This window comes from Anopheles moucheti, chromosome 3 (assembly GCF_943734755.1).
Source record: "Anopheles moucheti chromosome 3, idAnoMoucSN_F20_07, whole genome shotgun sequence".
NCBI lineage: Eukaryota > Metazoa > Arthropoda > Insecta > Diptera > Culicidae > Anopheles > Anopheles moucheti.
Window position 1 is genome coordinate 19,027,834 of NC_069141.1, and position 14,913 is coordinate 19,042,746.

The 14,913-nt window shown below is 43.5% G+C and overlaps 3 protein-coding genes across 5 annotated transcripts; 1 reads left to right on the forward strand and 2 right to left on the reverse strand.

The window, feature by feature from the left end:
• Positions 1 to 1,722: 1,722 nt before the first annotated feature.
• On the reverse strand, positions 1,723 to 2,674 carry LOC128305869 (uncharacterized). The gene is made up of 2 exons (XM_053043495.1): positions 1,881 to 2,674; positions 1,723 to 1,808 (listed from the first exon to the last, which is right to left on the reverse strand). Exon 1 carries the CDS (start codon positions 2,649 to 2,651, stop codon positions 1,908 to 1,910), a length of 744 nt encoding a protein of 247 aa, XP_052899455.1. The 5' UTR covers positions 2,652 to 2,674; the 3' UTR covers positions 1,723 to 1,808; positions 1,881 to 1,907.
• A 207-nt stretch (positions 2,675 to 2,881) lies between these two features.
• LOC128305868 (CDK-activating kinase assembly factor MAT1) lies at positions 2,882 to 4,218 on the reverse strand. The gene is made up of 2 exons (XM_053043494.1): positions 3,179 to 4,218; positions 2,882 to 3,107 (listed from the first exon to the last, which is right to left on the reverse strand). Exons 1-2 carry the CDS (start codon positions 4,024 to 4,026, stop codon positions 3,011 to 3,013), a joined length of 945 nt encoding a protein of 314 aa, XP_052899454.1. The 5' UTR covers positions 4,027 to 4,218; the 3' UTR covers positions 2,882 to 3,010.
• Positions 4,219 to 4,583: 365 nt separating this feature from the next.
• On the forward strand, positions 4,584 to 8,040 carry LOC128301873 (phospholipase A2 group XV-like). 3 transcript variants are annotated; one of them, XM_053038533.1, is made up of 5 exons: positions 4,584 to 4,668; positions 5,249 to 5,464; positions 5,810 to 6,184; positions 6,270 to 6,792; positions 6,870 to 8,040. In XM_053038533.1, exons 2-5 carry the CDS (start codon positions 5,293 to 5,295, stop codon positions 7,099 to 7,101), a joined length of 1,302 nt encoding a protein of 433 aa, XP_052894493.1. In that variant the 5' UTR covers positions 4,584 to 4,668; positions 5,249 to 5,292; the 3' UTR covers positions 7,102 to 8,040. The 3 variants fall into 3 exon arrangements, with proteins under 3 accessions (XP_052894493.1, XP_052894495.1, XP_052894494.1); XM_053038535.1 differs by having other exon boundaries at positions 4,622 to 4,674; XM_053038534.1 differs by lacking the exon at positions 4,584 to 4,668 and adding an exon at positions 4,976 to 5,074.
• The last annotated feature ends 6,873 nt before the right edge of the window (positions 8,041 to 14,913 follow it).

Sequence of the window (14,913 nt, forward strand, 5' to 3'; positions counted from 1 at the left end):
TTTTGAACTTTTAATCTTCTACACATACATGACTTAATGTAAAATGTTTTCCCACGATGAGTTGCTAAGTGGTTTTAAAACAAAATTGGCGTTCAACGTTCAAGGTGAAGTGAGTGAAAATGATTAAACGTTCGAAGAAGTTATGGTTAAATACGATATACCCTACTATAATTAGACGAAACCCGCACAAGCTGTTCAACTTATATGTAACACAAGAATCGTTCCAAAGTACAGTTGAACCAGGGGGGGGTCGGAAACACAAAGAGAGAATTCTTATGAGACATTTCCCATCGTGCACACCACCTTTAGCCGGTGCGAGAGTGAACATTGCTGGTGATTGTTCTTGTTGTACCTTCTCAAAAAGGCAAAAGATAGACCGCTCGCTGCTAAACCACCGTTAACGCCACTTGGGGCCCTAGGAACCTTTAAGGATGGTTTCGTTTCCAGGCCGGCTGTTTGATGCCGGTGCACCGTAATTCGATTACGTTTAGGATGTGGTCCGTCTTTAGACAATGATTCCAACTCGCGTACATGATAACAAATATTTCCATTCAAAAACGATCGACACGCGTATGACCTCCGATACCGGCGCATTCGGTCGCGGCCCCCCGAGCAACGAAGCGGTCCATTAAAGTGTTTCCTAGAACAGCTTCCGTGTGCGTTTGGCGACGGATCAAATGTTTTTACTCAGTTCCGATTCCTATCGCATCCTGGCGCCTCCCTTGCTGAGCGCGTTCGTTACACTCACGCAACGCGATCTCCTTTCGGTCGAACGGCATCGATTTCCCATCTCGATACTTTTAAACCTACTAGCGCCCCACCCAAAACAAAAAAAAAATCCAAAATGAAAAGATCGCCAAAAGGACCCGACCAGCGAAGGAGGCGCTTAGCGCGACCGGAGTTCAAAACTGAGTAATCCTGCAGTACGAAACACTAGGAAACCAAAATTATCCCTAAATCTATAATCATGAGTGAGCCCTTCGGATTGAGAGACAAATGTGGTTAAAATCAAACGACATATCAAGAGCGTGTAAAGTGCATGCCAATATACACAACTCACAACACACTACACGACACATGCTGCTGTTGCTAGGACTTGCAGTAAGAATAATGATCGCCCAAGGCAATATACATCTCAAATACATCTACATGCAGAGCAAAGGCAAGAACGAACGAACCGAAGAAAAAAATAATATTTCAATTCTATTCCAAAAAAAAAAACTGGCTTTCTGCAAGGCTAACAAATGTGAAATGAAACTAATGAATAGAAGTAAAATCCCAAACACACAAAAAACCCGCACGCTGCATACATATCAATTAATATCTAAGATAGGACACGTCAGACAAAAGGTTCACCACGAATCACAGACATCGCGTCGATCGAGAAAACCTTTGCTAGAGAAATGGCAAACGCTAAAGAACTACTTACCGTGCAAACTTTGCACCGACGTTTTACGCACGGGTCACTATCCTGTCCGTTTTCTGTCTTTCAAATAGATATTTGAAACACATTGTACAAGTCACTGGAGTTCCTTTCGCTAAGATCAACCTACCAAAATTTGTCACATATTTTCTCAACACAAAGCTATTCCCTTCAACAGATATCCCTCTTACCGAATGTTGCGTGATTCATGCGTACAACGTGGACACAACAGACGCATCCCCTAAAAGAGATAACAAATTATGAATGACAAACCAAATAGAAACTATATGTGTACATCTCTTCAACTATCAGTATAGTTTATTTCGAAACAGTGATCCGAAACTGAAGGTCTATCATTCTTATTAATCGACCAAACTGTTCAAGCCTAGAAAGAAACAATAAATGTATGAGAACGTCTGCGAAAAGATGGAATTATCTTCAATGGGAAAATTCTTACTACGACAGGCTGCTACGAGGAGCTCGTTCATTTGTTTGCGGCGGAGTACTTTTCTTCAAAGTTCCTGATGAAATCGATCAACTCTTCCGTCATCTCGTTCAGATCGTTAATAGCACCGGTAATCGTTTGGCGTTTCACATCCTCAGACTGCTTGGACTGACCAGACGAACGGATGCTCAACGGTGTGCTTTGATTTTGCACTTGCTGTTGTGGTGTTTTATTCACAATGCAGCGGGACGCGGATGGCGATGTTTCCGGTACGGAAGGTTTCACGAAGCTCGAACTTGAAGGAGTCACCCGTAATGTATAACTACTTTCAGGAGTCACCAGATTTACCGTGGGTCCATTTCGCTCAACCGATTGCTGAATCTCCAACATCATTCGTGCTCGTTTTGGAGAGGTCAGCGAAAATAATGCCGGTGATGTTCGGCTAACATCAAGATCCTTCGTAACATCGTTATCGTCATCTTCCGCCAGAAGTAATTCATTCTCCCTGATCTCACCACTATCATCCAGAAAAAAAGCCGTTTCGTCTAGGCAGATGCCTTCATCGGACTTTGCGTGTTCCATAGCTACCGATTCGTTTCCAACTGATGGCGTTTCTCTTGCACAACTGACACCACTTTGTAATGGCACACATTCCAGATGCGAACTGCTCGGTCCATCGCCTTTGTCATTTGCTTCATCGATTGACCCCAGAGATGATGGTGTTGTGCTAGATTTTGTGGCAGCCTTTGCCTTCCGTACGACTGAAATGCGGTTTCTAAACATCGTTTTTCGACGTCGTGTTGTTCACTACCACCAATATCGAGTCCCTCGTGCCTTCTGTTGTTGAGAAAACTTTTATACATGCGTTACGATGGTACTCGCCCCGAATAACTTGTTGCCATGGACACCGGGTGCAACGCCTGCCACTGTTTATTTGCAATAAAGGGCAGAGTTCACAATAGCTCATCGGTGCACGCGTGTTGGTGTAAATCTAGATTTAACAGGTGGTTGACAATTTATAGCGAAAGATCAACGTTTTGATAAAACTTTGGCATTGTTTCGAATTGTGACCAAAGCTCTTTTTTAATGAAAGTTTATCACACGAATTCAAGTAAGGCAAATTTATTTTCTTACATCTACTTCTACCCGTGGTACAATCCTGCCAATGCTTCCTGAATAGCCCGTAGACAAGAAATATTTGTTTGGAAACCACCCGCTTTTTCGGCCAAGTTTTCAGGTCTGAAAATTGAACAAAGAGCATGAAGTCATTCCGCTTGCACGTGTTTTGTTACAATCCAATGATTACTTACCGTATATGAGAAATATAGCCGCTGTCAATCACCTCCTCCAGCGAAGGCGGTGCCGGACCACCAGTTTCGAAGCCTTGTGATTCATACGTAAACAATGGGCCCTCCTCTAGCTTCGGAACGGCCAGGAATCCATGCTGACCCTGGAATCCGGTCGCAATGCCCGACGAGAAGTGTGTTTGCTTTGCTACCGGCGGTGGCGCGGCCGGTTTCGGCAACTGAATCTGCGACTGTTCTGCTTTCTGTGTAAACTTATCAACAATCGCATTCGCATCCTCGTAGCTTGCCATAAGCGAATCGATCAGTTCTTCCTTATTTTTCGTCTTCTGTTTCCTATTTTCCGCCTCAATCATGGCCAACTCCTTGCGGCGCTGCTCAAACTGTTCCTTCTCATACTCGACTATCTGTTCCAGCTCTAGCTCGTCCTTGCTTAGTTTGCTCTTGTTCTTCATAATAACGTCCCGGTTATCCCGCTTGTACTGTTCGATCCGTTTGTTCGTGTTTATGATGTCGATGTTGTTGCAGAGGTTAAACACGAGCTCTTCAATCGTTTCGAGGTAATCGTTGTACTCGTCCAGCGATGCGAAATCATCCTCCTTTTTGTTGAAATCCTTCAGAATACGCTTGCGGATCTGTACTTCCTTATCGACGTTGGAATCCTCGAACAGCTGCACGCGAAAGTTGCTTCTTCGCAGCGCCACATTACACTCCGGACAGGAACCAGACCCTTTGAGGAACAGTAACTCTACGCAGCTTTCGCACAATGTATGACCACACACGTTCACCATCAGTTTTAGCGATGGATTCCGATATTTGGTCGTTTTGCATCGCGGGCAAACTTGATCATCCATGGCGATCTTTTGTTCCGGTGGGTTGGCAGATACAAATTACAGATACAGATTTCCACTACACAACAATTCCAATATAGTTTCCTGTCTGCTTTACTGAAGAACAATGTAACGATTCTTCATTTGGACACAAATCTTTCACTGAAAACCGGAAATTAACCAATTGTGAGCATCTTTCCCGAGCAGGAAAATTTGTTTACGTTTGCCGCCTAAAGAAATCACAAGCAAGTTCGTAACGTGAAACGTCAAATAACAGCTGTCATAAAATGTGAGGCTGTGGTCATATCTATACCTGTGGTTTTGTAAACTTTTAAATATTCCCACCATTTATTTACTTCAAGCAGCAGTAACCATTTATTATGGCCCGATAAATGATTATTTAATTTATATTGCAGACTATGCTTGTTTTTTCACAGCTAATTCCCTCAAACGCATCTATTTTTCTATCGGCGAATTTGACCTACGTACCGCTGTATTTGACGCATTAGTTTTCTTACAGCGGATTTGTTTATTCCCTTCCCTTCCCTTTCGCAGCGATGTGTCTGCTTCAAACTGCCGAATGTAAATAATACGCATCATCGGTCACAACAACGACTTCAACGCATTTCTGCTGCACTGTGAGGAAAAGGATTAATATCCCTGCTGGTAACGGTATTTCTTGTTCTTTGTCAACATTTTTCCTTTCCCTAATCCGCTTATTAATCCGCTACAAAGTGAGGCGCAACCAAACAAAACAAAGCATATTATGAGAGTGTTGGCCCCTCCGGAGGTTTTGTGTGAAGGACGAGGTGTAGCCAATTTCACTGTTGTTATCAAATCACGAGTCCCGTGGCGGCTTCCCTTGAGGGCCAATCGGCCGTTTGTTATCGCCATCGACGATGCTTCCTTTTCTGCCAATGGCCAGTCACATTCGAGAATTCGCCCGAGCAAGCACAAATCGGGACAAACAGACGGAAAAAGCCGTATCGCGTGCATTGAAGCCGATTTCGTGGGGTTTTTTTGCGCGTTAAGCATTTTATTTTCTTACGGGCACACATAACAGTCGCGAAAGGTAAAGCAAATACGCATATGCGGTGTTTGCTGGTGTACATTCGAACCATATCGATTGGTTTTGGTTGGCTCTACGTCTTGCTTTCTTTCGTAACGCAAATCGATCGCGGAATCAGTGCCAAAATATTCAATTAGTGAAAAAGTCCACATTCTGATAGTATTCATCCGTTTCCAGGTGTGCAAGGTTCGATTCGAGGCTTTGTTTGCACTTGCAGTGAGATGCATACACGCTTGCTGCTTCTATTTGGCGTTGTGCTGTTCACGTGTTGCACCCTATCCACTGGAGTGTTCTTCAATCATGGTGGCACACATTTAGGTTCATTGAAGCATATTTTCCGAAAGTATGCCCATCTGCTCGAGTCGGATCGTCGACTATCGCCTGTTATTTTCGGTAAGTACGCAGTATTTCTATTATTCGCTACAGACTACACACACATTCTTTGTGTAGAACGTAAAAAGCAAGAGGTGTGTGATTGTCTGGGAAGGTCGCTTATCAATAAACTCAGGACAACGGCCAATGAATCACAAGCGAACATGAACGAAGTAAAGAAAACAATTTTGCGTAAATGATCGTACGATCATCGTGCCACCTTGGGACACCCTGCAAACAATGTGTAAACAAGGCACGATAGCCTTCATCAACATTTTGCAAAAAAATTAGCATTAAAAAACTTGCTCTTATCAAAATCCATCATCGTCTTCATCATTTTCTAATTTGCCCGTTTTCATATTTCAGTACCAGGCGATGGCGGAAGTCAGATGGATGCAATGATCGATAAGCCCAGCAAGGTGTCGATCCTCTGCCAGAAGCACACCACCACTTTCTTCAACATTTGGCTTAACAAAGAGCTGTTGTTGCCACTCGTGATCGACTGTTGGATCGATAACATCCGGCTGGAGTATGATAATGTAACGCGCACCTCCCGTAACGCTCCCGGCGTTGTAACACGCGTACCAGGCTTCGGTCAATCGGAAACGGTCGAATGGATCGATCCGTCTCACGCGTCGGTCGGTGCGTACTTCGTCAACATTGCCAATGCGCTCGTCGCAAACGGTTACGTACGGGACAAATCAATCCTTGGCGCTCCGTATGACTTCCGGAAGGGACCAAGTAAGTAAACAGCCCGTATAAGCATTCCCTTTGTATTCCTGTCATTACCTTTCTTTTAATTGCATTGTTTTCCCCCCAATTACAGCTGAACATAAGGAGTATTTTCTCGCGCTAAAATTCTTGGTCGAGCAGACGTACACGCTGAACCATGATACACCGGTTACGTTCATTGTGCACAGCATGGGCGCTCCGATGACGTTACACTTCCTGCAACAGCAAACGGCCGATTGGAAAGCGAAATACATCAAACGCGTCATCTCGCTAGCCGGGGCCTGGGCGGGCAGTGTCAAAGCCCTTAAGGTGTACGCGATCGGAGACGATCTGGGTGCGTTCGCACTGAGCGGCAAGGTGATGCGAGCCGAACAGATCACTAACCCTTCGCTGGCATGGCTGCTACCGTCACCATTGTTCTGGAAACCGAACGAGGTGCTCGCACGTACCCAATCACGCACCTACACGATGAGTCAGATGGACGAGTTTTTCGACGATCTGGACTTCCCGGATGGTTGGGAAATGCGCAAAGATGCACTTCCGTACGCACTTAACTTTACCGCACCTGGGGTCGAGTTACATTGTCTGTACGGAAGCAACATTAACACGGTCGAATCGTAAGTGGGGATGGTTATATTATTGCTTATCTAATGGCTAATGTTATCCTTTTCACCGTTTTCCTTTTTCACCACAGCTTGGATTATCAAAAATCGTACGATCTCAGTGGTACTCCTGTGTTGAAGATGGGCAAAGGTGACGGTACGGTAAATGCCCGTTCGCTCGAAGCATGCCAGCAGTGGACAAAGCAACAGAAGCAACCGATAGTTTCAAAAGAGTTCCCCGGAGCCGACCATATGAGCATACTGGCCGATGTGAATGTTATCGATAACATTGTGAAGGTGTTGCTGGCGGATCTGTCAAACTAAACAACGCAGACCAAAGATGAACGGTGTTATCGATGGAGAGCTGCTATTCCCTGTGCTACCATAGATCATATCCCGTAGCTCGGCTATGTTCAACCCTAAACCGATGGAGGATACTCACCAAGAATACTTTAATCCTCGACCATAAAGACTAAATAGACCAAATGTGATTAATAATTTTTAAACGCGTTCGTACGCTTTGATTGATTGAAGCACAGTTTGCTAACCGTCATGAATCTCATCCCTGCCCGTTTTGATGTTGTGCATTTACCGTGCTGCAAGGTTAAATAAGTTCAATAAAGTAAACTCAAGTTGAAGTTTCAACGGAAACCTGTAAGCTGTCTTCGTTTTACGTTTCGAGACGACAACTACAAACTCGATTGCGATTGCACAATTCGGCAACTGTAGTGACGTGTGTGCGTATATTACCGTACAAAATAACCAAAGCTAATTGGATGGCACTGGGGTTTGGAATGAGGAGTACAACATCTGTCGATAGTGACCTTTTCAATTGCGAAGTTTCTCTGCTAGAATTTGCGGGATGTAGAACCTGTGTACCGGAGACGGTTCCGGTGGGAATACCAGAATGAGATAGTATGAATTGCGTGCAGTTTACGTAACATATCCCACAGGCAATTGGATGGGTCTTGGATATATCCTGAGCAGTATGGCATTTAGAGAAACATACGCGGGCAGGTCGTCTAATGGCGAAGGAATACATTTCTGTTTCGAGTACGACACGACGATAAGGTGGTATTTAAGAAATATTACTTTATAATGCAATTCCCGAGGCACTTTTCAAGAAACATAAATTAAAATTAACCAACCGCTAAGTTCCTTATCCAGAAAATAGTTTACAGAAGTGTTTAAAGACCTAAAAGATGCGACCAATTTACGGCAGCTCTACTCTAGCATAGCTGCAACACGATTACCCAATAAAGCAACGGCAGTAAGTGGATTGAATTGATGCAAATTATCTTCCCCTCCAGTAGCTTCAGTGTAAAACAACATATCCAAAACGGGGGAAATGGAAAAAAACTCTCCCCAAAACCATGGGAAATAAAAACAAACCCTACACGTGGTACATTAACCAAAGGTTAAAAATAGCACACGTGTGCATATGATGACCTATTAGAGGAGGTGAAATTTATGGAAAGTACGCTACGTAAATGCTAGCAACAAACACAATCCGATACGAACACGTGTGGAAGCTCGGATCAAACATCCTATTTTTTGTATGTGTATGTGTATCCCTCGCAAAAACCGCCAATCCTATTGGAAATCAGAGTTACGGCTTTTAAAAAATAAAACACGAATAAGTTCATGTGTGTACTATATCCCGGGTCATTGCCTCGCAGGCAAGTCAAGCAAATGCTCGAAGCCACGTGGATACATGGGCCCGACGGATCCGGCCATGTTACCCTCACGTGGGCTGTAAAGCATCAGGCAGAAATGCAATTTTCACAGCAGTTCATCGAAAGCCCATTGCCGTTCACTTGCGAACCGATCAGTGCTGCTGTTGGCGGTCGGTGGCCGCATAATGAACCCGGCGAGTTAGTGCGCATTTTTACGCCGTTTTGCTAGCAACGTGTGCGCGTAATGGATATTTCATGTTTTGCTGCGGTCGAAGAACTTCCGATCCCGTGCATCCCATCCCCACCGAACCACCTGTAGAATGTACATTCCTTTCCTGAGCGTTCGTTTTCGTTCGTGCGATAGTGCAGGCTTTAGTTTTTATATTTCTGTTCTATCCACTAAATACGCAACAAAAGCGGGATGAAGTTGGGAAACTCTTCAACGAAGCTACACGCGCATAACAAAACGTATGTGGTAATGGTGCACAAAGACAAGGAAAAAAGGCAAAAATGCACCCGTAAACAATCGCTTTACCTAACTGTCTGACTACTTCCCGCATCTTTGGCCAAATTCCACCGCCACCCGGGGACTTGTAGACGGCGACGGTAGACCAAGTACCGCAGCCGCAAAACAACAGTGGCTGCCGCGGGAAGGATAAAGTTTTTCGGTTGGCAAAACATGAAACTTTCTCTCTTTGGTGGCTTGACCGGACGGTACTTTATGAAACGGACTTCCTGCCGTGTGTTGCGAGTTGTGGTTTAGTGTGCTACACTTGCGAAGCTTACTTCTTGGATCAGCAACGAAAACACATGGTTCCGTTTCATGCTCTGCTCAGCGTCTTGTATGCTACACATAGGCAAAAACAAAAAAACACTAACACACACACACACACACACACGCTTACGACTCAACGGGAAAAACAGAAGTAATACGTAATAGGAAAAGTTTTCCACGAGCTTTCCGAGCTATTCGAAGCCTATCAAAGGTAGCGGCCGAGGGAAAGCTGGTCGTAGAGGGATTGCAGCGGGCTTACGTGAATTTGTTCACGATCGTTCGATTCGCGTATCATCGATATATGTGTGTACGCCCCTTTTATGTCGTAATACGTAATCGGCCACTGCGCTTTGATGTGTTTTATGTGCGATAAATGAAATCCCTAATGGCGTCGTAAAAGTATCTAATTTCGGGTGTGGTTCTTGTAAGAATTCTGCTCATTATCCAGCGTGAATCAATCCTTGAGCTTAATGTGGACTAAATTGAGTAAATTAAATAAAAATGTATTTCTTAACATTCCGAACAAATTATTAAATGCAGAGCGAGCCTTCAGAATATTGTCTCCCGAATTGCCTTTCGCTCATATTTAAATAATGGCCAAATATTACGCGGAATACTTAAACTATAGCAACAGGATTCAATGGCAATATTCACGAGCAGGATATAAAGGGAATCTTTTGCTACAATAATATTCGAATTGTCCAGAATTTATTGAAGGTGCGTTAACACAAACACTCTAGCTAAGTTTGGGGTTCTATTCAAATTGATGTCCAAAATATACTTTAATCGTACTTTAGCGACTAGATGTCCGACGGAGACGTCTTCGTATACCTTAATTCTAATCACGCATACTCTGGACGGCTTGAAAAGACTTCAGGCACCATCCTAACGACATGATCAATCTACTATAATAGCTAGTTTATTACACAACAATAAGGTTTATCAAACATCACTAAACACATCCATTCTCTTGCAACACCGCCATTGTTTTTCCAGGAATACTTCCTCCTCCTGAGCAATACAATCTCGAATGCGGCTTTGACCTAGTATGATATTATTTATGAAGTACCTTTTAACCTACCTGTATCGATTAAAGTCATTCGATAGCGAAACATACAATTCCATTAGGTTAGTGAGCATGCATGCTACAGGATTAAAAGATTCCCTCCAACTCGCATGAATTGCCATTATCTTTCGGTCTAAATCACGTGCCGGCTACAGTGGCTACCTTTGAATATGCAAAACACGTGGTTTGTTTGCACTTGCACACCAAATGCATTATCTTACCCCCGCACACATTCACACACACGCTCATGCAGAATTAAATATTTATTTTTCGTCATCACCACCATTCATCCCGACGCGTCGACGGTGTTGACCGCGCGCATAATGACACGGTCATCCTGTTTGATGTGACCGATGACGGGGCACACACAATTCTGCACTGAAGTGGACAGCGAACCGGGACGCAACGTGACGACGCAGTGGTGGCCTAGAGGCAGTTCAACTGGCCTTAGTTCATAACACTCGATATCACGTTTGATGTGACCTCGATGCATCCGTAAGTACACAAAACATTTGCATCATTATATGTATGTTCAACGGCCGCACTGAGAAACGTTTACCTTGGGGTAACTGCGGGAAGCTTTTTTAAATTAAGTACTTAATTCCAATGCTGTTGTATTGAACGACGCATTACCATTCTACTATATTCTGGAAAACAATGTTAAGCTTGTGATATATCTCTCGGAATTCCAACGATGAAACACTACACAAATCATTAATTATTCATTATTTAGTACAAATTCTAAACTTTATTTCACCGATATCGAACGAAAAAACAATGATCGATCTTAAAAGGGACCGGTGTCCTTTTTTGGCCACGCAGCTCATAATTGATAACACCGTCTCCTACGCAAACCTTACACGCCTACAACACTTACCAGTTAATAATACAAGAATGCGGAAGAGGGGACTTTAGTGGGCGGGTGATTGAGATTCTTTCACCAGCAAAACTTATCATCGCGTAAGGCAAAGGGAAAGAAGCAAAAACATCAAATCGTTCGTGCAAAATGCGTTCGCGCTCATTACCGAATATTCTCACTTGATTATTTGACATTTTGCCACCGGAACCGTTCCTTCGGCCGAGGGTTACATTAATGCTATCAATCTCCGCTAGACCTAACTAGATCAGTTCCCCATCAGCTCTGCTCGGGTCCGTTATTACCAATTAGCAAAATTACTTTAGGAGAGCGTTTGGGTCTCAGTTCGTTGGGAGTTTACTATTCTTTGGATATTGGAAATATTGGGAGATACGCCAAATTGAGCAAAAAGGGACTTTCTGATCGTTAGCTTAATTGTGCTTTCATTATTCAACAATAGTTGAATAGTTATTGGAGAAGAATCGTTACGCGATTATTTCTCTGTTTTTTGTTTTGCATCCTTTGTAGAACTCTTTCGCTTTTTCTAGCTATGGTTGTGCTTCAATTGTATATTGTTATAAGTAACGCTCTTTTATATGTGTCTGATTTTTTCCTTCCTTTTCACCCTAGCTTATGATAACAGCAGGCTCCAGCTTGATCAGTTAATAGTCTTACTATTCGAATCGTGGTAAATATAATTTGATATCAGGCTCACACTGGCACACACTGGTAAACAGTGCTTCAGTATCGTTTTACTATCTCCACCACCGCACTCGATTACTAAGTTTTATCAATTTGTTTCGCTCGTCCTATGCTTGTCCTATTTTCTTGGCACGAGATAAATGTGTTTTGTGCATCACGGGTGCTGAAGCAGACTATATGTTAACCTTACATTTCATTTCCTGTAGTGGGAATTTTTATCGCACCTTTTTTTCTTTTCAAAACATTGACATCCATTAACGAGAGATGGGTTAGGTTGTGTTAGTGAGTGGAATTTTAGCACTTTCCCACGGAAACTTACGGTGCGTATGAAGTAAAGCAATGATATAGGATGCAAGTGCTGGTCTGTATGGGCATGAATTCCTAAAAACCGCTACACATCTACAGTTCAATGATGAAACTGGAGGTAGTGGGGAAGGTCTCCGGACGAAAGAAACTTAACTTTACTCACAGCCTTACTTGAAAATTTTCTTTATCCTTCCCTACCGTGTCTTGTCCAATTAAAAAAAACACACACACACACACACAAAATGCGTTCAAAACAAACAAATATCTATAAAACAAAACAAAACAAAAGATCAAATACAGAGGGAAAAATGCTTTCCAATCGTGTGTTTACCATTTGCAAATCCCCATAACCATACCATCATTTATTGCGAACGTTGTTTTACTTCTCCATTTTACTAACCAATTGATTACCTTTACCCAACCTGTTGGCCCGAGTTTTATGAATGGTTTAAAAACGCGCCACACAGAAAAAACAACTCATTCATCTCTGTGCCTTTTGCGTGGTACCAAAACTACAAGATCGTGCGAGAAGATCACCGTCCAGAAGCGGCAGCAAATCGTTCAAATCTGCTTCTTTTTTCACAAGCTTCCCCCAATGACGTCTGCAGGATGCGCTGGCACGTCCGTTCGGTTGGGGGCGAGTCAAACGAATGCAAAACGAAACAAATAACGCCATCCCCATCAAGCATAACTTTCCGCCCGAGAGAAAGGAATTCAAAAATAGTTAAACATCGTCACCCAGGAGGCCCGTTTCAAAAACAATGCCACTACGACCCGGGGACGAGGCATGACGTACGGCTAGCATATGCTGGAATTAAACGTTCACCCACTGTATCGCCATTTATTTTTCTCCCTTGGCTTCTTAGTACTCTCCGGTTCATCATCGTGCCCGGAAATGCCAATACCCGGCCACCCGGCCAAACCTGGCGCCGCCCGCCACCATACTCGACTCCGGCTTTACTGTGGCTATGACGTTTGTCACACTGTTTGTTTCGCGCTGCGTTTCACCGATCGGTTCCGGTGAAGCAAAAAAAAAAAACAAAAAACAAAACCGGCCCAGCCATAGGACCGGCCAAATAGATGCCAAATATAAGAAGAAGAAAACACACCATACACTGGCTGCAGGTGGTGCAGGTGAGGGTTGGGATCTATTTTTACGATGAGTCAAACCACAGACGAAACTCCTCGCAGCGGCTCTCTAATATGCCGCGGCCACACAGAGACGCGTACACCTTCGCGCGCACACAGCGAGAGTACCCACCCCCCCCTGGGGTGGAATCGAATCCGGGCAAACGCAGGGGACTGTTGAAATTGAAAAAAGATCTCTGCCGCTGACAGGGTTTGGGGTTTGGGTTAGGTCCTACACACCCTGTACCAACCTGCCCCAGGTCTTGACGGATGCGCGCACTTGCGTCAAACCGCGTAAGCTCACAAAGAACCGACGAAAGCAGTGCATCCCATCTTCGAGAAGGTTTTTTTATTTTGCACTCACACTTCAGAGACATTTCTATTCGCAAATCTTAGTTTGATCGATTTTAAATGACGTTGATTGCGTGCAAATAGGGTGCTATATTTATTGCACAGTTTTGCTCAAACAAACATATTGGTAACGATGCAAATACGGTAGACATCTCGGTTACTTCGGCACGCTGCCGGTGCCGGATGTCGGAAATAGATCGTCCTTAACGGTACAGATCATCATATCATATTTGATTTGCGGTTTTATCACATGCGAGTAGGTGTGCGCCATAAGGAACGCAGCCTTGAATGGCTAAAAACGACGCTTTTGGTGTAAAACTAACACCTGTGTTCCTAATTCGGGAGCGCCAGTCGCGGAAAACCAGTCGCCGGTAGTAAGAGTGCGTTCGGTGAATAATAATCCAAAGTTCGATACAAATTCCCCGACACAGAAAACAAGCAGTCGAGTGTTTTTCTACCGTTAATAACAATAAAATATCGACAGAGTTCCTGAATTTCCCCCAGGAAAAACTTGTTAACTGGAAAACAGACTTCACGCTGGATGAGCACTGTTTGGTACACAGTTGTCAATTCCATGCTAAACTCCCAAAAAATACATTACTACTACACAAAAGCTTTATCGGGTGGGACAGGATGTTGGTTTATCCCCCGAGGTATACATTTCCATTTTAAAAAAACATTTTCCACCAAACCATTTAGGGGGAACGTTGATCCCCGAAGCAATTTGGCCGTGCTTTTCTATCATGATTGTTTGTTTTTTGACTCGTTTTTGGCATTTAGACATCACTGAGTTTAAATTGTTGCATTAGCAGTGTTTTGAAACGAAATCCTAGAAGAGATACTTGAGTAGTAAATATTCCTCAGACTATGACACTTTCTGTAATTGTCCATGTCTTTATGATGAGTGTCCTAAATTGGTTCATCAAATCAATATATTTGGCGGATATCCTGAGACCCAAATAGCTCTTGAGTGTCTTTAGTTAAATAATGATTTTGTATTGAGAGATAATTGTACTCCCTTCATGCATTATTTCCTGTTTTATCCATCGCTGCAAATGTCAACTCCCATGTCCCTGTCATAGCAATGAGATAAGCGGTGGAAAGTTTTTTATAATTTCCTCCGTTTAAGGTGCCTCGCTTACGGCTCTGATGTGGAAAATTACAACCGCCCACATATGCTCTGCCATCCGACAAACACACATGCACTTGATTATACCCAAGAGCGAAGGTGATATGCCCCGGGGGTTATCTTATCGTTGTCCTCCCCAAAAGCAAA

Excerpts from the sequence above, each read along its gene's own strand:
- LOC128305869 (XM_053043495.1), bottom strand. The coding sequence starts at position 2,651 with ATGTTTAGAAACCGCATTTCAGTCGTACGGAAGGCAAAGGCTGCCACA.
- LOC128305868 (XM_053043494.1), bottom strand. The coding sequence starts at position 4,026 with ATGGATGATCAAGTTTGCCCGCGATGCAAAACGACCAAATATCGGAAT. Across the intron at positions 3,108-3,178 it reads GGCTATATTTCTCATATACG|ACCTGAAAACTTGGCCGAAA; the intron begins GTAAGTAATCAT and ends TTCAATTTTCAG.
- LOC128301873 (XM_053038533.1), top strand. The coding sequence starts at position 5,293 with ATGCATACACGCTTGCTGCTTCTATTTGGCGTTGTGCTGTTCACGTGT. Across the intron at positions 5,465-5,809 it reads ACTATCGCCTGTTATTTTCG|TACCAGGCGATGGCGGAAGT; the intron begins GTAAGTACGCAG and ends TTCATATTTCAG. Across the intron at positions 6,793-6,869 it reads AACATTAACACGGTCGAATC|CTTGGATTATCAAAAATCGT; the intron begins GTAAGTGGGGAT and ends TTTTCACCACAG.